This window comes from Setaria viridis, chromosome 3 (assembly GCF_005286985.2).
Source record: "Setaria viridis chromosome 3, Setaria_viridis_v4.0, whole genome shotgun sequence".
NCBI lineage: Eukaryota > Viridiplantae > Streptophyta > Magnoliopsida > Poales > Poaceae > Setaria > Setaria viridis.
This window is the reverse complement of record NC_048265.2, coordinates 1,002,641-1,024,454: the sequence shown is the minus strand read 5'-3', so window position 1 is coordinate 1,024,454 and position 21,814 is coordinate 1,002,641. Positions and strand designations below refer to the sequence as shown.

Genomic DNA, 21,814 nt, shown 5'->3' with positions numbered 1-21,814 from the left:
CGTTACTAAAGAGGTACCCATTAGTATCGGTTGCTGCCCCAATCCAGTACTAATGTGGCACCCCTCCTCCTTTAATACCGGGTTGGGGCACCAACTAGTACTAATGGGCATCCCTTTAGTACCGGTTGTGGGCACCAACCGGTACTAATTTTCTTTCTATAAATATCCCTCCTTCTTCCTCCAGCCTGAGCCATCTCCTCCAGCTCGAGCTTCACCCTATCCATGGTGAATAGGGGGAGGTGCTGTCAGATTTGTGACCGTTTCTTGGAGATTTCACTCATTCAAGTGTTCTTAAGGTTAGAAACTTCATCGTCCCTTGATATATGGTTAGTATACTAATTTTTATACTTTAGAGCTATAGTAATTTGTCATTTTTAGAATAAGATACAATGGGAAAATTTTCATTTATATGAACATGTTATTTAGAGCTCATATTTGTGATTCGTAGAATAAGCTACAAATTTTTGGATGCTACAATTCATTCTAGTACTTTTCATAGTTTAGTACTTTTCAAATACGAGGTAAATAAATTATGGCAAATGTGAGTGAGATAAATTGTGGTACATAAAGATAATTTGTGTATTTCTCTCTAAACTTTCAGCAACATTTGAGTTTAATGGTATTTGTTTTATACTTCACGTGTATATACTTAGAAAAATTAGATTAAGTATTTCAATTCATTTGCTTATACTTCAAAAACCAATTCATATGTATATACTTAGAAAAAATAGATTAAGGCTCCGTTTGGATACATGGTGCTAAACTTTAGCACAACACTTTTAGCATACTTTTAGCACTTGTGCATCCAAACATGTGTGCAAAAAGTGGTGTGCTAAAGTTTAGCACACCCCTTTTCATTGGCACACCCAAGGGGTGCTAAAACCTGCTAATAGTGCTAAAAGTGGTCCCAAGCCCACTTTTTCCCTAGTTGCCACCTCTCTCTCCTCTCCACTTTTCCCCAAGCCAGCCATAAATGAGGGCAATGTAGTCGTTTTCATCCAAGGTGCTAAACTTTAGCACTATATCCAAACAGCCCCAAGTGCTAAACTTTAACACTCCATTTGAGGGTGCTAAAATTTAGTATTATGCTAAAGTTTAGCACTGTGTATCCAAACGGGACCTAAGTATTTTGATTCATATGCTTATACTTCAGAAACATTTCATGTGTATATACTTAGAAAAATTAATTAAGTATTTTAATTTATTTGCTTATACTTCAAAAACCAATTCATATGTATATACTTAGAAAAATTAGATTAAGTATTTCAATTCATATGCTTATAATTATATGGATGATCAGAATATTTTTGTTCGGTAATATTTTGTAGATGAATCGGCAATGGATGTACAACGCAGACAAAGGTTCCATGGAGTACATAATGGCTTGTGTGGTTTTCTTGATGAGGCAGAATCTAACAAACCATTGTCCGGTTTCATTTGTTGTCCATGCAGAAATTGCAAAAATGAGAAGGATTACTCATCTAGAAAGACTATTCATGCCCATATATACAATTATGGATTCATGCCTAACTATTTTGTTTGAACCAAGCACGGTGTCGGGGGGAAATATTAACGACTTCCTTATATTCCTTAAACAACAGTCATAAAGGCCCGGGCCCACCCCCAGCAACAGTGACCTTCGCCGACTTGGCCCGACCCCTGGGTCACAGGGTCAGACACGCTCAAACCCCCGAGGCCGCTCCTCATCCCAGCCGAGAGAATTCTGCCTCGCCCGACCCCCGGGCGAGAGGGGTCGGACATGCCCGACCCCTCGCAGCAAGTCTCCGCCTCGCCCGACCCCTCGCAGCAGGTCTCCGCCTCGCCCGACCCCTCGCAGCAGGTCTCCGTCTCGCCGACGGATCCCGGGCGCTAAGGGTCGGACGTATCCGGACCCACAACACAGAGCTTCGCCTTGCCCAAGGACGTGATCAAACCAGCAAACGAGGGCGCAGATCTTGTGGGCCTCCACCGATCTCACCATAAATGCAATCGGTGGGACACGGATGTCCGGAATACGGCTCTGACACACGGAGAGGCGCCCGCGTTCCTTGACGTGACCAGCCGGAGTTTTCAAGTGGCGCACTACTGCCATGACTGCACAGGGCTACAACTGCACCGTCCTAACCCTCCCCTATGACATTCGTCATAGGGCACTCATCGCCCATGCTACCTAACGAAGGAGGGTGCGCTGCCCAGTCTCCCGCTCGTTCGGCGGCAAGGGCGTGTCAGCCGCGCCCCCCGGTTAGCACGCGTGGCTATAGTGGTCGCTCGTCATCTGCGATGTGTACGGCTACGGTGGCTAGTCATCATCATCAACTCGCATGGCTACAGTGGTCGGTTGCCACGCACGTCTCGCGTGCTCAGGTGCAGTGGCCGACTACTGGGTCATCGATGGGACCCAACGACAACCACCCCTCTTTGGTAGCCATGCTGACAGGATGTAGAAATCAGAAGGGAAGGCGGCAACCCCGGTGGCTCGACCCGTCTCCCTGTGCTTTACCTTCCTTGCTTACTTTTTTTACTTCCCTTTACTCCTGGCTCGATTGTAACTCCTGTGTCCTCCTTACACTATAAAAGGAGGACCAAGGGTCCCGAGAAAGGGACGGCTCTCAAACAGAACGATCCGACCCCGACCCGTAATCCAACCTCACGAGCATCAGTGCACACCCACAGAGACTTGGGACCAGTTTCCCTCTCTCGCCCATTTGTAACCCCTACTACAAACTTGGCACGAGTAACACGAGCAGCCTCCCACACTGGACGTAGGGCTATTCCTGCCCGAACCAGTATAAATTTCGTGTCCTCTAGTGCAACCACCCGAGCCTTACGCGCATAGAAAACAAATTTACTTGCTGGAGTCTTGACCTGTGATTCTTAACACCGATATTTGGTGCGCTAGGTGGGAGGCCTTTGCGCGTATGACGATCATCACCGGCTTCGGATGGCCAACCACGACATCGGCTTCGCTCCCGGCTCCCACATCCGCTTCGAGAGCCTAGACTTCCTCGCCACGGGAGAGGGAATCAAGCTGATTTCTCTCCTTGTCCTGCCCGCTCACCCCGTCACCTCCGGCTCGACCGTCGGAACGGTGGTGAGCGGCCGGGCGCGCACCACAGGGCCTCCTTCGGAGGAGCGACCTTTTGGCCTACGCAACGCCGCGACGACTTACGGTCGTCTCCTGGAACGATCCATTATCGTGCCACCTGTGAACAACAAGTTCGTGGGCGTAATGGAAACGGCCTCCGACGCTGGTTCCAACAATGGGAGCCACCACCCCTCGCGTGAGTGCTTCATGGCTGACGTACATTCCGCGGGGGTCCAATGACAACGGGGCGAAGGGTGGCAGCACACTCCCCCACCACGCGCCGCAGCTACTGCTGGAGCCCTCGCCAGGGTCTCGGAGCAGCCTCGGCTACCGGAGGCGCGCGCGGTGCCCAATCAGGAGGTCGAGCAATCAACGGGCACGCGACATCCAGCGGCGCATCTGCGAGGACAAGGATCGTCCTCAACTCTTCGCACGCGCCAGACAGAACATCACCACCGCAGCGGCCCTACTCCGATGACTCCCCGAGCCAGCGACGCCCAAGGAGCGACAGGCCCACCAAGAGGTTCGCAACTTGCTTGAGTGCGCCGCAGTCCAGCAGGCCGAGAGCTCCGCGTCCCGGCGATACGGGCACAACGCCAGCAGGGCAGCGCGCACCACGCCTCTTGAAAGGCACGGGGAGTCTGTCCACCAGCCTCCTCCTGGGGGGAACCAGGCCGCGCTCGCTCGACGAACCCCACTGCCTGCAGGTGGCGGAGCCCCATTTGTCCATCGGCGCGTTGGTCCCATCCACGACGCCTGTGACACCCTAGACGCGTGGAGGCGCTCTCGCACAGACAGGGAGGACGGAGCCGACCGCGGCTACCACGTACACCGTGGTGGCTGCTACGACAGCGAAGAAGACCGGAGCCCGAGCCCCGACCTAGTAGGGCCCAGAGTATTCTCCGCGTGCATTCTGAACGCGCTGTTCCCGACACGTTTCAGGCAGCCCACCAACATGGCTAAGTACTCTGGGGAGACGAACCCCGGGCTTTGGCTCAGTGACTACCGGCTTGCCTGTCAGGCCGTTGGGGTGGATGACGACCTATTCATCATCCGCAACCTCCCTCTATTCTTAGCTGACTCAGCGTGAGCCTGGCTGGAACACCTTCCATCAGGTCGGATCCAGAACTGGAATGACCTAAAGAAAATCTTTGTAGGGAACTTCCAGGGCACGTACATGCGCCCCAGAAAGTCCTGGGACCTCCGGAGCTGCCGTCAGGGGTCGGATGAGTTCCTCCGAGACTACATCCGGCGCTTCTCTAGGAAGCGCCGAGCTCTCCAACGTCGACGACGCAGACGTCATTGGAGCCTTCTTGGCGGGAACCTCCTACAGGCCCCTGGTCCACGAGTTGGGATGCAGGGGCCCACAGACCACCGAGGAGCTCCTCAACATCGCCACCAGCTTTGCCTCGGGCATAGAAGCCGTCGAGGGGATCTTTGATCGCTCTAAAGGCAAGGCGAAATGGGAGGAGGACGTCGATGAGGGCACCTCCAACCGCTAGTAGAGGAAGAAGAACAAGCAACGGCGCGAGGCTCCCCTCGTGGCTGTTGCCGAGCACAAACGGGGACAGCCGCCTCCCGAGGGCACCCCCAGCTTCTTCGACAAGCTGCTTGAGGGACCGTGCCTGAACCATGAGTTCCCCGTCAAGCATGCCTACAAGGATTGCAACCTCATGAAGAGGTACTTTGTAGGCAATCCGGTGAAGGGCGATCGGAGACGGAAGCCCGAATAAGAGAGGAAGGATGTCAGAGAGAAGGAATACGGCTTCCCCAACGTGGATGGCTGCTTCATGATCTTCGGCGGGCCAGCGGCCTACGACTCCAAGTGCCGCTGAAAACTGGAATGTCGCGAGGTTTATGCAGCCGACCCCGCTACCCCGGCCTTCCTCGACTGGTCAAGGTCCACCATAACCTTTGACCAGTCCGATGACCCAGAGCGTATCCCGTAGCTGGGACGCTACCCCCTCGTTGTCGACCCCCATCGTTGGCACGAAGCGCCTTACCAAGGTGCTCATGGATGGAGGCAGCGGCATCAACATCCTCTACGCCGAGACCCTTGACGCCATGGGGATCGACCGATCCCATCTCCATCCTAGCGAGGTGCCATTCCACGGCATCGTGCCGGGGAAACGGGCAATGCCCCTCGGGTAGATCAACCTGCGCGTCACTTTCGGGACTCCTTCCAACTTCAAGAAGGAGACCCTCACTTTCGAGGTGGTAGGCTTTCGCGGAACCTACCACGCCATCTTGGCACGGCCATGCTATGCCAAGTTCATGGACATCCCCTTTTACACCTACCTCAAGCTTAAGCTGCCGGGGCCCAACGGGGTCATCACCGTCGGTGCGTCTTTCCAGAAGGCGTACGAGTGTGATGCCGAGTGCTGCGAGTACGCCTCGGACATCACTTGCTCGGAGGACCACGCGGTCCGTCTTGCGGAGGGCGCCGAGGACCTGCCCGACTCCAAGCAGTCCTCCACCTCCTTCGAAGCCACGGAAGGCGTGGAGGTCCCCCTCGACCCCAACTTCTCCAATAGCAGGACACTGCAGATAGGCGCTACCCTATCCCCCAAATAGGAAAGCGCGCTCGTTGACTTCCTTCGCGCAAACAACGATGTTTTTGCATGGAAACCCTCGGACATGCCAGGCATCCCGAGGGAAGTTGCCGAGCACTCCTTGAACATCAAGGCCGGCTCCAAACCGGTGAGACAAGGCCTGCACCGCTTCGACGAGGAGAGACGCAAGGCCATCGGTGAGGAGCTCCAGAAGCTTTTGGCGGCTGGGTTCATCAAGGGAGTGTACCACCCCGAGTGGTTAGCCAATCCTGTTCTTGTACGAAAGAAGAATGGGAAATGGAGAATGTGTGTTGACTATACAGGTCTCAACAAAGCGTGCCTAAAGGATCCGTTTCCTTTGCCACACATAGATCAAATAGTCGACTCAACCACATGGTGCAAAACCCTTAGCTTCCTCAACGCGTATTCCGGTTACCACCAAATCGCGATGAAAGATTCCAATTAGCTCGCGACCTCTTTCATCACCCCCTTCGGATCCTTCTGCTACGTCACGATGCCATTTGGCCTGAAAAATATGGGGGCTACATACCAGCGATGTATGCTCAAGTGCTTTGGGGACCTCGTCGGGCGAACCGTTGAGGATTATGTGGACGACATCGTGGTTAAGTCCAAAAAGGGTGATCAGCTCATCCCCGACCTTGAGTTGGCCTTCGAGAGGCTGAGAGACAAGCACATCAAGCTCAACCCCAAAAAATGCATTTTTGAGGTGCCGAGGGGCATGCTGCTTGGATTCATCATCTCCGAGCGCGGCATCGAAGCCAATCCAGAGAAAATATCAGCCATCACCAGCATGGGGCCAATTCGAAACCTGAAGGGAGTGCAGCGCATCACGGGATGTCTTGCGGCCCTGAGCCACTTCATCTCGTGCCTCGGCGAACGAGGACTTCCCCTCTACCGACTCCTGAAGAAGATCGATCACTTCGTGTGGACCACCGAGGCTCAGGAGGCGCTTGACCGGCTCAAGCAAATCCTAACGAAGGCCCCAATCCTGGTCCCACCGACCAATAGGGAGCCACTCCTGCTCTACATCGCGGCAACCTCCCAGGTGGTAAGCGCTGCCCTGGTGGTGGAGAGAGAGGAGAAGGGGCATACCCTTAAGGTGCAGCGCCCGGTGTACTTCATCAGCGAGGTCTTATCCGATTCCAAGACTCGCTGCCCCCAAATCCAAAAGCTCATATATGCAGTCCTCATTACGAAGAGGAAGCTGCGCACTACTTCACCTCTCATCCGGTGATAGTCGTGTCGTCCTTCCCCCTTGGTGAAGTGATTCGAAATCAGGATGCCACAGGGAGGATCGTGAAGTGGGCTCTCGAGCTTATGGACCAGGGCATCACCTACGCGCCCCGAACAGCCATCAAGTCTCAGGTGCTCGCCGACTTTATCGCGGAATGGACGGAGGTCTAGACGCCATCGGCGCCGGAGAAGCAGGAGTACTGGACAATGTACTTCGACGGGTCGCTAATGAAAGCTCGTGCCAGAGTGGGCATAGTCTTCATCTACCCCCTCGGCGTACGCATGAGGTACATGATCCGCCTCCATTTTCCCACATCCAACAACATCGCCGAGTACAAGGTTCTTCTCAATGGGCTTCGCATCGCCATCAAGCTGGGCATCCGACAGCTAGACATCCGAGGCGACTCCCAGTTAGTCATCGAACAAGTCATGGAGGAGTGGAGCTGCCACGACCCCAAGATGGCGGCATACTACGACGCGGTCCGCCAGCTCGAGGACAAGTTTGATGGTCTCGAGCTCAACCACGTCGCGAGACGCTTCAACGAGGCAGCTGACGAGCTGGCAAAGGCGGCATCCAGCCGGAGACCAGTCTCCGCCAGCGTCTTTATCAGCAACCAGCATAAGCCCTCGATCCGCTATGAGGAGTCAAAGGAGCTCGGCAACACGCCACCTATCCCGGACTCGGAGGCTGACCCCTCCGACCCCGAGGTCATGGAAATCGACACGAATCCAGCAGAGGGGTCCGACCCCCCACCTGACTGGAGAGCCCTGTACCTCGATTACCTCATCCGCGAGTTGCTCCCGACGGACCAAACAGAGGCGCGAAGGATCACCCGCTGCGCCAAATCCTTCATCATCATCGACCGGGAGCTCTACAAGCGGAGCCATACCGGCATCCTGCAACGCTGCATCCCGATCGAGCAAGGAAAGACGTTACTCCAGGACATCCACATCGGAGCATGCGGCCACCATGCCGCACCAAGAACCCTCGTTGGGAATGCCTTCCGACAAGGCTTCTACTGGCCGACGGCGGTCGCCGACGCCACCTGTGTGGTGCGCACCTGCGAAGGGTGCCAATTCTTTGCGCGGCAAACTCATCTGCTCGCCCAGGCATCCCAGACCATTCCCATCACGTGGCCCTTCGCGGTCTGGGGTCTGGACCTCGTCGAGCCCTTCAAGAAGGCGCTCGGGGGCTTCACGCACCTACTCATCGTCATCGACAAATTCTCGAAGTGGATCGAGGCTCAACTGATCACGCAGATCAAGTTCGAGTAGGTGGTGCAATTCTTCATCGACATCATCCATCACTTCGGAGTCCCTAACTCCATCATCACGAACAATGACACGCAGTTCATCGGGAAGAAATTCCTCAAGTTCTGCGATGATCACCACATCCGAGTGGACTGGTCGGCCGTAGCGCATCCCCGCACGAATGGACAGTTTGAGCGGGCCAACGGCATGATACTCTAGGGTCTCAAGCCACGGATCTTCGACCGCCTCAACAAGTTCGGCGGCCAATGGGTTGCGGAACTCCCCGCAGTCCTATGGATCCTGAGGACAAGCCCCAGCAGGGCAACCGGCTTCACCCCGTTCTTCATGGTCTATGGGTTCGAGGCAATCCTCCCCACCGACCTGGAGTATGGGTCGCCGAGGGTCAGAGCGTACGACGAACGAGGGAACCAAGCATCCCTCGTGGACGTGCAAGACCAGCTTGACGAAGTGTGAGACGTGGCCCTGCTGCACTCGGCCAAGTACCAGCAAGCTTTGCGACGGTATCACATCAGTAAGGTACAGGGTCGGGCCATCAACGTCGGTGACTTGGTGCTTCGCCTTGTCCAAAGCAACAAGGGTCGGCACAAGCTAACCCCGCCGTGGGAAGGTCCGTTTGTCATTGCGCAAGTACTGCGACCAGGAACATACAAACTAGCAACCCCCGACAGGAAGATCTTCGCCAATGCTTGGAACATCGAACAACTAAGTCGCTTTTACCCTTAGCTGTCACTTCTAAGCTATGTACATACTTTCACCATTTTGTTTGTGAAAAGAGATGTTTCGAGTTGCTTTCGCTAAAGTTTCGTCCCAAACTTAGGGATATCCGACCCTGGCTCTGCCCCAGGGTCACGTATCCCTCGGGGGATGTCAAGGGCTCCGGCCCAAGACACTTGGCATCTTGTTAAAACACCGCTTTTGTCCAAACCAACCCTCTTCCTAAACGTTTTGGCACGGGAGGAGAAGAATGTGCAAACGACGCTCGAGCAAGACCGATCGGACTGCGAGAAACCTACACCTCCGACGGCTACGGTGCCTTTGCTCGCCGGCGCTTCCCGACCTGTCCGGCTCACACTCTGATCTTTCCGAACCCATAACATAGAAAGAGGATCGAAGAACTTTTTTCAAAAAAATTGCATAAACAGAAAGGCCTCTCCGGCCATCACAAAAGCGTGTTCGAAACTACTTAATTCTTTAAATATTCTTTGGGCAACCCTGCCCGGTACAGCTAGCCCGTCCTCGGGTCCTCCGGTGGGATGGCCTCATCCTCCAGGAGCTACGCCAAGGCCTCTATAGGATTAAACACTGATGCATCGATCTCGTCCAGCTCGGCCTTGGTATACCCAGAGGAGTACCCCCCGCTCATGGCGTCGAAGTTGAGGCGGTCGTAGTGGGATCCGAGGACGTCGAAGGCCTGCCTCACGCCAATGTGGAGCGCTTCACGGGCAATTTTGCGCGCCCGCTGGTACGTTCCGAGGACACAAGCCGCTAGCGAGCTCATCCCCTCCTCTTGGACCATCCCAAGGTCTTCACAGATGATGCGGACGACGTCCTGCAGGTTGGCGTGCTCGGCGCGCTCCGCATCGGCGGTGTCACTCAACTGAGCAAGGTTGCTCTCAAGGCCTGTCCAAAAAAGCCCACAAAGTCAAAAACCAGTGCAATGCTGCAAGCGAAGAAAAAAGGACAACGAAGTCCCTACCGTCAGATTGGGCTCGCAACAGACGTTCCCAGTCGACTCCTTGGGATACAGCGGTCTGAAGACCCTGCACCTGCGACTGGAGCCGATTGACCTCCTCACTCAGGTCGACCGCCATCTTCTCAGCCTCAGCCTTCCGGCCCGCCTCGAGGTCACGATCTCGGCTAGCCACATCACGCTCCTGCCGAGTGGTGTGCCGCTCGTGCCGGATGCGCTCGACGGTCTTCTGAAGGGCTTCATGCTCCTTCTTCAACCGGGCGAGCTCCTCGGCGTCACGACGGGCCTTCTTGGCGGTGACCCAGAGCTTGTCCTCCGTCCTCCGTGCACCTTCCTGCGCCTCCTTCTCCCGCGCTTCCAGGACGGCGGCGTTTTGGTGTGTGGCGGCGAGCCGTCCAGCTAGCTCCCCGTTCTGCTGCGCCTCCCTGGAGAGGCGTTCCCAGACCCCCCGCTTACGCCGGAGGAACTCAGACTTCCCCCGGCTGTAGTCCTGAATGGCCTGTAGAACGATTTGTGCTTAGAAATCATTTGAAAATATAAGGACGGAGAAAGGAAAAAGATAACCGCCAAAGAGAACACTATACCCGACCGACGGGAGCGACGACGCCATCCAACTTCCCTATCGTGGAGGACAGGGTGGCACAGACGTCTGTGATCCCACCCTGCATGTTCGACCAGCTTGCCAGCTCCCCGACATCGTCCAGGACGAAGAGGGGCCTCTGCGGGTCTCCACAGGAGAACCAACGTGCGGTCGCCCCCCCACGCGTTGGGGTTGACGAGCGCCGACGGCTCGTCGACCAACGCCGACAGTCCTCCCAGAGCGGGCGCCGCCGTCTCCACCGCTGCCCCTGGAACACGTGCCACCGTCTCCGTTGCCGTCGCCGGGGCAGGCGCCACCATCACCACTGCTGTCTCCACGACCGGCGCCTCAGGCGCGGGTACCTCCCCTACCGGCTCTTCCTCCGCCTCAAGGCCTATCACCTCGATGTGCGGAGGAACCCCAGGGGCAGCATCCTATCCTGCTAGGTTGGCTATGGGGGCAGAAGATGAGGCAGGGGCCAGCGCTTGCGCTGCGCATGACTGCGGCACCCCCTCTTCAGCCGCAACCTTGGAGGCCGCCTCTGCGCGGGGCGCCACGGCCTCACTGATGCCGCCGTCGCTCGCTCCTGGCGGGGTGACGGCTAGTCCCGCAGAAGCGACCGACAACCGGAGCGCCTTCTTCGGCGCCAGCGGCGGGTTGAAGCCACGTGGAGCGGCACTGCAAAGCGACGACTTCATCAAACACAAGAATCGGCTCGACACCAAAAAAGAATAAGGTACGCGGGAACTTTCCACTTACCTTGCTGCAGTATGAGGACGGCAGGCACGTGTCACACCCGGTTTTAAGGACAAAACCAAGTGCTACCTATATGTATGCCAGGATCAAGTTTCATACATATAGTGACATCATTAGTGAATAACAGCAACAGTATCACGTAAAAAGATACAAAGACTTATGAAACCATCAGAGATATACAGCTTAATCATGGAAACGGAGGCTCCAAACTTCACAGGCAATCGACTGGGGGCTGCGTACGCCTAGAACTCAGCACCATCTTCACAACAACTTCATAGCAGCTTCTTCTTCTGAGCAATGTTGTTTATAGCAAGGGTGAGCACTTGTCGTACTCAGCAAGTATGAGGAGAATATGAATGCAAGGGTTAAACAAGGAAAGGCTGACTGGTTGACTGCATTAAGCATTTTTAGTTGGTCAAATTTTATTAGCACCTGATTACTAAGGTATAAGTATATACCAACCCACAATTAATATAAACATAAATATAAGCCATAAGCATATGGCACAACCATAACCATAGCATAAACCACAATTTAAATCCATCTTCAAGTATATTACTCATGTGAGGGTCCAGGCCGCTCTTAACCGTGAGCACGGCTGATCGATCAGTTTTACACTCTGTAGAGGTTGCACATCTTTACCCACAAGTTGCGTAAAAGTTCAAAAGAACTTTAGACCCAACCACACTTGTGCTGATCAGGCACAATACCACACTTCCGAGGTGTGATTGCATAGGGACGCTACGAGGCCTTTACAAAGATTCGCTAGCAATGTGGTAACCCGCTAAGGTTTCAGGTCGAAGCGAAACATAGCAGTCCCCTAGAGGGTATAGTGTCTTAGCCAAGCCCACTTCCCAAGAGAGCGAGTGCTATATCCCATCAACGCCTCCCCTCTTGCCCTTTCGGTAAGGTTACCCCAAACTAGAGTTTCTAATTATTCAGCCAAGACCAGAGCCATTTAGTCTTGTGGTAGCACTGTTTTCCTGGGTGGTTCTCCATGTTCCAATTAACATAATGATCTTGAATTAAAGAAAGGTGTAGCATAAATAAAATAGGTTCATCATCTTTGTTCATTAGAACCACCATAACCCAAGTATAGCAGCTAAGCATAGCTACCCAACAGAAAGGTAAACCCAGGTTGGCAAGGAATAATCATAAAAACTAGGCAAACCTTAATAGGACCCATCAAATTTAATGCAAGCATATGCAATAGTGATTAAACAAAATTATTGGGACAAAAGCACAAGGACACACTTGCCTTTCTCCAGCGACAAGTTACTTCTTACTGCTCTTCGGCTCTTGCTCACTTGAAACTCGTACTCTTCAGAGCTTCCGAACGGCGATCCTTCTACTCGAAGCAAACACCGGTACAAACATACAAGTGAACAACAAGTACAACTAAGAACAATACACCAAATCAATAGAAAAGCTTTAAAAGAGCGTACTAAAAGATAGGGCTCACTTCTATGATCACGCGAACGTAAGGAACGCTTAAAACGGAACTATGGTTGAAAAGATAAAGCTATCGAGAGTTTTGAATTATAAAAGAAAGATAAGAGCTACAAGCTTTATTTATTTTAGTTGAGAAAAGCAATGTAAAGATATTTCAGAGAAATATCCTTAGTTAGAATTAATCAAGTCATATTTATATTTTCATAAGAAAAGACGGTGTAAAGCTTACTCCAATTTTATTTATAAATATTTGAGTACAATTTATGCAAATTAAACATTTAATTTAAAAATAAGATACATGTAGACATCTAAGTGTATAGCTTTACATCTCGAGTTCAACTAAGTAGATTAAATTAAAAACACATTCATATTTATATTAGCCAAATTAATTTTTAATTATGAAAACTCGAGATATAACCTATACAGATTTTATTTAGAAAACAAATTGAATAAACATTAATCAAATTAACAATTATTATGAAAAACGATGTTTAACACTAAATAGATTTTATTTAGAGAAGAACTTGTTTGTCAGACATTAATCAATTTAATATAAATTTTATTTTCAAAAACATGTGTGAAGGAAAACATTACCACTAACGTGTAATTTACATCATTATGAATCTAACGCAACTTGAACGGATGAAAACGGAGCTAAAACGTAGAATCTATGGGTTAAACAAGCTGCAAGGGCCCAAACGCAATTAACCGTAGACTTGGAGGGTTAGCAAGGAAAATTGGCAAGACACAAGGAATAGTGCTCGCGAAAAGGTTAAAGGACAGGGTTAGATTTGCAAAACCGCAAGGGCTGGACCAGATCTAGGGAAACTAATAGATCCAGGGGGTTATCTGCTAGTTTGCCAAGACACAAAGGAAAGAGGAAAAATTACAAAGTTCTCCATGGGCTAAACCGAAAAACAGCGCTTCATCTTCTTCCTCCCTCCAGGAGCATGGCGCAGCTCCTGGTCGGCCCGGTTCTGCCGGTGGCGACGGCCGAGGCCGAGGCAGCTCGCGCGAGCGGCAGGTGACGGCGCCGGCAGGGTGGCGGGGCCGGCGGCTCCGGCGGCGTACAAGCAGCAGCGCAGCGAGCAGGCAGCGAGCAGGCAGCGAACCAGGCGGCAGCCATGTTACGGTTGTGCACAGGAACAGAAGAAAGAGAGAGGAAGATGGGAAAGCCGGAAACGAAGTCCGATCTCGCGCATGAATGGCAAAATGGAACGATATCGACGAGGCGAAGTGCTCACCTTCGGCAAGAGATAAACAATGGCGGCGGAAAAGCTCGCCGGAGTTGGGGAAGACGACGGAGCCGACATCGGATTCATGCAATCCACCACACCACGGCGTAGAGCTCGAAGAGAGGAACTCCATGGTGGTGTCAGTTTTCGTCGAAAGTCCACGGTTTATCCGGAAAAGCTCGCCGGAGTTTGACGAAGACCGAATTTTGACTTCAGATCTACGGAGTTAGGAGATGCAACTCGTGTAAAGGTTTGCAGATCTGAAATCCTCGCGTCGAGACGAACACGGTGATATATATATAGGCCACACTCGGAAAAAGATATTTTCGAGTTGACTTTTTTATTTTCGGAATTTCTGATTTTATTTATCTGCGCGAAAACAATTCCAGAAATAGCTGGACTCGTTTTCTAAAGCGAGAAAAATATCTAGAAAATTCCGAAAAATCTGAGATAAATCTCAGAGATGAATTGGGATGCAAGGAATCCAAATAAAATACTTGGAGCTCATGAAAAGGATTCTAGAGCCTTCTAAAAATTAGATTTAGCTCTAGGAAAAGGAGAATAAATTCCAGAAAAAGATGGAAAATCCTCACAAGGGTCTGGGCAATGTCTAAACGCATTTTTCAAACTTTTGCACTCAAGAAACACCTAGATGCAGTGACATGAATGCACAGACATAGAACAACAATATTTAATTTGTAAAAGCAAATAATTATTTTTCCTATACTAAATTTCCTGTAAAAGAAAATTAAATGTTGGGAAAATTTTAAAATTATGAGAAAATTATTGTTTATTTATTCTTTTTATTCACATCCTAAAATTCGGAAATTTCAGGGTGTGACAGCACGCTTCGCCCACGAGCTTAACGCCAACCCCGAGACTTCTGATAGCGGCTGCTTGCCTCTACCCCTTTGCTCGTGCGACGCAGGCAGAGGGTCGGGGGTTGGTCCCGTCGATTCCTGAGGCGCGCCCCTCACCAACCCCTGGGGCTCGGCCTCCGAGCCCCACGGGGTCGAGCCCTGGGCGGACGGTCCGCTCGACCTATCCCCCGCGGCCGGTTGAGGGGGCTGGTCTCGGATGACGAGCGCACCCGGCACGAAGGCCAGGACATAACCCTCCTCCTCCTCGGTCTCGTCTTCATCATCCTCATCGTCATCATCGTCGTCATCTATCACAACCGCGCCCCTCTGCCACCTTTGGAACTCCTTCGCGGCCCTCTTCCTCCTCGTCGTCGTCTTCTTGTCTTTCCTCCTCTTCTGCTTTTCGGCGAGGAGGCGGTTCTGCTGCCGCCACGCTGCGTCCTCCGGCACTGGCGGGCGGGAGGCTACGGCCTGGTTCAACTTGCCCTACAGACTCGAAAATTCCACGTTAGGAACGGCAAACTAGAAAACACAGGAAAGAAGAACGAGAGTGCAAATTTCTCAGCAGCGGGACGTAGCCCTCATCCAGGCGCATCGGGGGGTGTCCCGGCACCGGGAACACAACATCCCTGTCATCCAACACCTCCTGGACGCGCTACTCGATCTTAGCATTGGCAAGCACACCCATCGCAAGGACGGTGCCATCAGTCGCCGCGCCGGGAACCATATCGCCGAGCGCGCGGGCTCGGAGCATCAGTGGCGCCACCCTCCAAGCTTGGTACGCTCCGATAACTCCGACCCCAGTTAGGTCCTCCTCCTTCAAGTGATTGATGGCCTGGAGAAGACCGGCGATGTTCCTTTTCTGCTTCTCGACCAAACCGTACGTCCAGTTGTCCGGCGCCTCCGCGATGACACGGCCGGTGAACTCCGGCGAGGGGGACTCGGAGCAGTTCTTCATGTAGAACCACTGCTGGTGTCACCCCTTGTGGGACGGCGCGGTCTTCATCGCCATGTACTCCTTAGCGCGGTTCTCGTGGAGGTGGATGGCGGCGCACCCCATCGGCACCGGAGTCGTCCACACCTGGATCCCCTTCTTCTCGATCTTGTGATGCAGGGTGACCGCGAAGAAGTATTTCCAGAGCGAGAAGTTGGGCTCAATCCCCAAGTGCCGCTTGCACAGTGTGACAAACGCCGCGATGTGTTGGATCCCGTTGGGGTTGAGGTGCTGCAGCTCAAGCCCATAGTAATGCAGCAGCCCGCGGAAGAAGTGGCTCGGCGGAGTCGGGAACCCCATCTCGTGGAAGTGCGCAAACGAGACAACGTATCCGTCATCCGGCTTCGGCACATCCTCCCTTCCGGGGTACCTCCACTCGTTCTTGGCGGTCCTCTCGCAGAGGAGGCCCTTCTTCACGAGGCCGGTGGCGCGCGCGGTGTTGAAGTTCGAGCGCAGCCAGGACTCCATCACTAAGGGAAGGGAAGGCTCAACGGCGGGGGCGGAGAAGGCTACTGCACTGGAGCGAAGGGAGGCAAAAAGTGCGCAAGATAGCAAGAAAGGCTGCAGACGAGTGCGGAGTGGAACCAGCAAGGAGGACTCCCTCGTCTTACAGGGGGCGCGCGGGAAGCGAAAGGGCAATCCGATCGCAGTTATTGTGACGCCAGGTATGCCCATCACCACCACCTTTTTCGGAAACCGTGCGCACGATCTCTTCCAACTGCAGGGAATGTCTCCCTTCCTCATTTCGCGGGCCTGATGTTTTCTGCCGCTTCACCTCCCAGAGCATGCACGTGCACGACTTCCTCCACATACGGCCCGGAGCCCACCAACAAATCCATTACGGCCCATTACGGTCCAGGGGTTCGAAGCCTGGCCCACCGCAGGATTCGACAGTTGCCCCAGGACAATCCCGAGCAAGGGGTGAGAAGGGACGGGTCCGCTTGCGGCCACCACCCAGGCGAGCGAAAGCCAAAGGTGTCCCGACCTCATGTTCGAGTCTGGACTGATGTTTAAGTTCATGGTTTTTCCCTGAAGAAAGGGAATGAGCCCGTGGATCCGATCGAATGGATCCGGGAACTATATGAACTGGCAATCCGGAATCTGGAGTACGCCACTAGCTTGGCCCAAGCCGGACCCCCCGAACGGGGATCGGGACTCCACTCGAACCGACCCGTTGGTAGCTCAACGAGTACCATTGTTCGTCCAACGAGGATAACATGGCACGGCTTACCCCCTCTGTCCCAATGAATGGACACTTGAGGGATAACGATTAAAAGACGATCCGACCTCTCGATCGGTCCCCTGCAACGCGCGGGTGCTCGGGGACTGGAATCGCAACCAACGACCACGCGTGTGGTCATAATTTGGAGTCTTGGACCAGGAGTGGTCGTTGGAACGATAGGGAATCTTCTCAAGCCAAGCCATCCTCGGAACACCCTGCCTACCCAAAACTCCCCGACCAAGCCAAACGAGCGAAGCTTTTCCTCCCTGATCAAATGCAGGTTACGGGTCAAACAAAGATCCTTGACGAACAACGAACACAACCTCTGGAGGAGCATTCTTGCTCCACCAAAGGCTCGGGGGCTACTATCGAGGGGAAATATTAACGACTTCCTTATATTCCTTAAACGACAGTCATAAAGGCCCGGGCCAAGCCCCAGCAACAGTGACCTCCGCCGACTTGGCCCGACCCCCGGGTCACAGGGTCAGACACGCCCGACCCCCCGAGGCCGCTCCTCATCCCAGCTGAGAGAGTTCTGCCTCGCCTGACCCCCGGGCGAGAGGGGTCGGACGTGCCCGACTCCGCCTCGCCTGACCCCTCGCGGCAGGTCTCCGCCTCGCCTGACCCCTCGTAGCAGGTCTCCGCCTCGCCCAACCCCTCACAGTGGGTCTTCGCCTCGCCCAACCCCTCGCAGTGGGTCTCCGCCTTGCCCGCCCCCTCGCAGTGGGTCTCCACCTCGCCCGACCCCGGGCGCTAAGGGTCGGACATATCCGGACCCACAGGACAGAGCTTTGCCTCACCCAAGGACGTGCGCGGACCAGCAGGCGAGGGCGCAGATCTTGTGGGCCCCCACCGATCTTGCCATAAATGCAACTGGTGGCACACGCATGTCCGGAATACGGCTGTGACACACGGAGAGGCGCCCGCGTTCCTCGACGTGACCCGCCGGAGTTTTCAGGCGGCGCACTACGTGGGCGCCTCTCCGTGTGTCACAGCCGTATAGCTTCATCGTCCTAACCCTCCCCTGTGACATTCGTTATAGGGCACTCATCGCCCATGCTGCCTAATGAAGGAGGGTGCGCTGCCCGGTCTCCCGCTCGGCCTAGCAATAGGAGCGTGTCAGCCGCGCCCCCCGATTAGCACGCGTGGCTACAGTGGTTGCTCGTCATCCACGACGTGCACGGCTACGGTGGCCAGTCATCATCATCAACTCGCACGGCTACAGTGGTCGGTCGCCACGCATGTCTCGCATGCTTGGGTACAGTGGCCGACTGCTGGGTCATCGATGGGACCCAACGACAACCACCCCTCCTCGGTAGCCATGCTGACAGGACACAGAAATCAGAAGGGAAGGCGGCAACCCCGGTGGCTCGGCCCGTCTCCCTGTGCTTTACCTTCCTTGCTTACCTTTTTTAATTCCCTTTACTCCTGGCTCGATTGTAACTCGTGTGTCCTCCTTACGCTATAAAAGGAGGATCAGGGGGCCCGAGAAAGGGACGGCTCTCAAACGGAACGATCCGACCCTGACCCGCAATCCAACCTCACGAGCATCAGGGCACACCCACAGAGACTTGGGACCAGCTTCCCTCTCTCGCCCATTTGTAACCCCTACTACAAACTTGGCATGAGTAACACGAGCAGCCTCCCACACTGGACATAGGGCTATTTCTGCCTGAACCAGTATAAATTTTGTGTCCTCTCGTGCAACCATCCAAGCCTTACGCGCATAGAAAATAAATTTACTTGCCGGAGTCTTGACCCGTGATTCTTGACACCGACACACGGGGAAAGAGGAGTTATGATGGATGATGATGATGAAGAAGAAGAACAAGATGACAACATTCCCGACTGGATTCAAGTAAAGTGCCTTTGCAGATGCTCCAATGAGCGATGCTGAACCAGAGATGAGCGAGGCAGAAGGTTCTCTCGATGATCTAAGTCAGATGTTGCGAGATGCAAAGGAAGATTGTGAGAATGTGAAGGAGTCAAAACTGTTCGAGCATATGTTACATGACCATAAGAAATTGTTGTACCTAGATTGCAAACAAGGGCACAAAAAGAGGAGTTATGATGGATGATTATGATCAATTCAATGATCTTCCTCCATTTTTAGTCGAGGTTGACCCAAACATCCTGTTAGCCAAAGAGGATGCTCCATACTTACGCCGCGATCACAACCAAGGGACGTTCGTCAAGAGAAGGGTTATTAACATTCCATTAGATGATGTTGCATAATGTATTTGAACAATTATGTTGTATTTTTGGTTATTAATAAAGGAATTAACGTAATGGTGCTGGTTACCTAAGCTCTTACAAGAAAGCTAATGTATTAGAACCTTCTTGCTATTAGGTTTCTCAACCTTTTCAGTTTCAACATTCATCTTTTTTATGGTCATTGACTATAGTTTCATCTGATGCTCCATTCCTGTCTCTCTTTGTTTCACTATAAGTTGCCTTTTTCAATGGACACAAGTCTTCCCTTTAGATAATATACCATCGAATCATGAATCTGAAATAGGAGGAAAACAATGCCAGTGTGATGCAATAGAATATTCAACAATACTATTTGCAAAAATCTCACCTTATTAAGCAAGAAATGATTATTGCATGGTTAAAATATTAAATATTTCATTTTTTAGCACCATCAAATATTAAACAATAAATTTACGTACACTTAAATAAGTACTTGATTAAGTCATGGTAAACATGTTAAGAACACTACAGGCACTATTCTTCAAAATTTTTGCATGGTCAAAAAATCTCTTTTTTTGAATTATAAAGTTAATATAACTATTATGAAAATTATAACCTATTATTAAGTTAAAATTAGTAACTTTACCATGTTTGATATTTGACCGCATCTGACATTTTCATGGTAAACATGTTAAGAACACTACAGGCCCTATTCTTCAAAATTTTTGCATGGTCAAAAAATCTTTTTTTTGAATTATAAAGTTAATATAGCTATTAAGACAATTATAACCTATTATTAAGTTAAAATTAGTAAATTATTTTTACAATTTTTGTGAATGTTATTTGATTTACATGCAATAATTAATACAATAGCAATTGTAAAAGAAAGAAAAATAAATAGATGGGTGGGAAATTGAAACAGGGGAATGCAACCCCTTTAATACCGGGTGGTGGGGGCACATTTTTCATTTCGTGCACGGGGAACCCTTTTAGTACTGGATGTTGGGAACAACCGGTACTAAAGGCCCCCCTCTAGTACCGTGTGTTGTTCTTCACCAGTACTAGAGGGAGGGGTTAAAAGCCGCGCAGTAGCCCTCCCTGAACACTTAGCCAAATTTGCGTTCCTCCTTCGTCTTCCTCCCGATCCGCCACCACCTTATCTCCATCGCCGCCCCCTCGTCGCCCCACGCCGCCATCTGCTGCGCCGCCCCTACTGCCAACACGCGCTCGTCCCCGTCACTGGTCCACTCGTCGCCGCCCTCTCACCCAGCCCAACGTCGCCCCTCAACGCCGCCTCGCACGATGCCTTCCTAGCCCGACGCCACCTTCCCCGACGCCTCCCCAGCCCGACGCCGTCGTCGCCACCTCCATATGCAACCACCGTTGCCGCCCCCGTCCGCCGCCTTCGTTGCCGCGTTCGGCCTGACGTCGCCCCCCGATGCCGACTTGACCCCGACACCACCCCCGTTCGTGACCCCCCACCCCCCGTCCGCGTCCGCAATCGCCACCCCTGACTCGCGGCCGGTCGTGGGCTCGTCTTTGCGCTGACTATCGGTGTTTTATACCAGCAGCTACCATGGGGGTACCCGAGGTAGTCTATTTGTCGATGGGGGATCGACAGATCTGGAACCCGAAGGTAAAAGCGAGGACATAAGACAGATTTATACAGGTTCAGGCCGCTAGAATAGCATCCCTAAATCCTATTTGGGTACTGTATATTGCGCCCTGCGCTTGGGTGTTGATGTGTGAAGATTTGCACTCATGTTGTGCCTACCGATCTAGGTACCCCTGCCCTCCTTTATATACTCCAGGGGGCAAGAGTACTAGTCGGATTACAAAGAGGAGTCCTAGTAGGAGTACACGGTATGAGTCCTAGTCGGATTACAGGGGAATCCTAGTAGGAGTCCAACTTCTTCCTTCCTTGCGGGTACTTGCAGATACTGGGGATCTATCCCCGACACTGACGTAAACCCGCGGCTACCTTGACGTCATTAGTTATTTTTTATCTAAAATTGTAGAAAAATATAAAAATAGCTAGAAAATTATCTAGAAATTGTAGAAAATTATCTCAAATTGTAGAAAATTATATAGAAATTGTAGAAAAAATTGTATAAGCGTTGAAAATCTTTCCATTTATTTTTTTATTTCTTCAGTACTAGAAAATAGCTAGAAAATATAGAAATTTTTTGAGGTAGCTAGAAATTATAGAAAATACGTGAAAATTACAGATTTGAGGTTATAGAGTAAGGTGTTTGGATGGAATGAGTGACAATGTGTTTTGATAATGTTATTGCACCAATAACGCTGATTTTCATGTGCCACTAGTGGTCATCCGTGGATCTACGGAATTAGAAAAGTATCAGGGTCATCCGTGAACCGACTTTTTGAGTTTTACGAGAAATCATTTTTCCTTCTCATCTAGCCAAACACGATTTTAGATGGTTAACCCGAAAATCTAGCTTAACTAAATCTAGTTTTCATAACACTCGAGATCCAAACAACCCCTTAGAAATTACCAAGAAATTTTATGATGTTGTCACTTATTGTAACAAAATTCATCAAATAGTTCAATCAATTATATAAATGTGCGAATCAATGTAAATATTTTTGTACTCAATTATTGTATAAGTGTTTCATTCTATTTTTGTTGTCATTTTATTGCAATGTTT

At 51.8% G+C, this 21,814-nt stretch overlaps 1 protein-coding gene across 1 annotated transcript; it reads left to right on the top strand.

Annotated features, from left to right (window-relative positions):
• The first annotated feature begins 7,341 nt into the window (after positions 1–7,341).
• Positions 7,342–8,545, top strand: LOC140222086 (uncharacterized). Its single transcript, XM_072292269.1, has 2 exons — positions 7,342–8,055; positions 8,242–8,545. The coding sequence occupies exons 1-2, from the start codon at positions 7,351–7,353 to the stop codon at positions 8,359–8,361; spliced, it is 825 nt and encodes a 274-aa protein (XP_072148370.1). The 5' UTR covers positions 7,342–7,350; the 3' UTR covers positions 8,362–8,545.
• Positions 8,546–21,814: the final 13,269 nt, after the last annotated feature.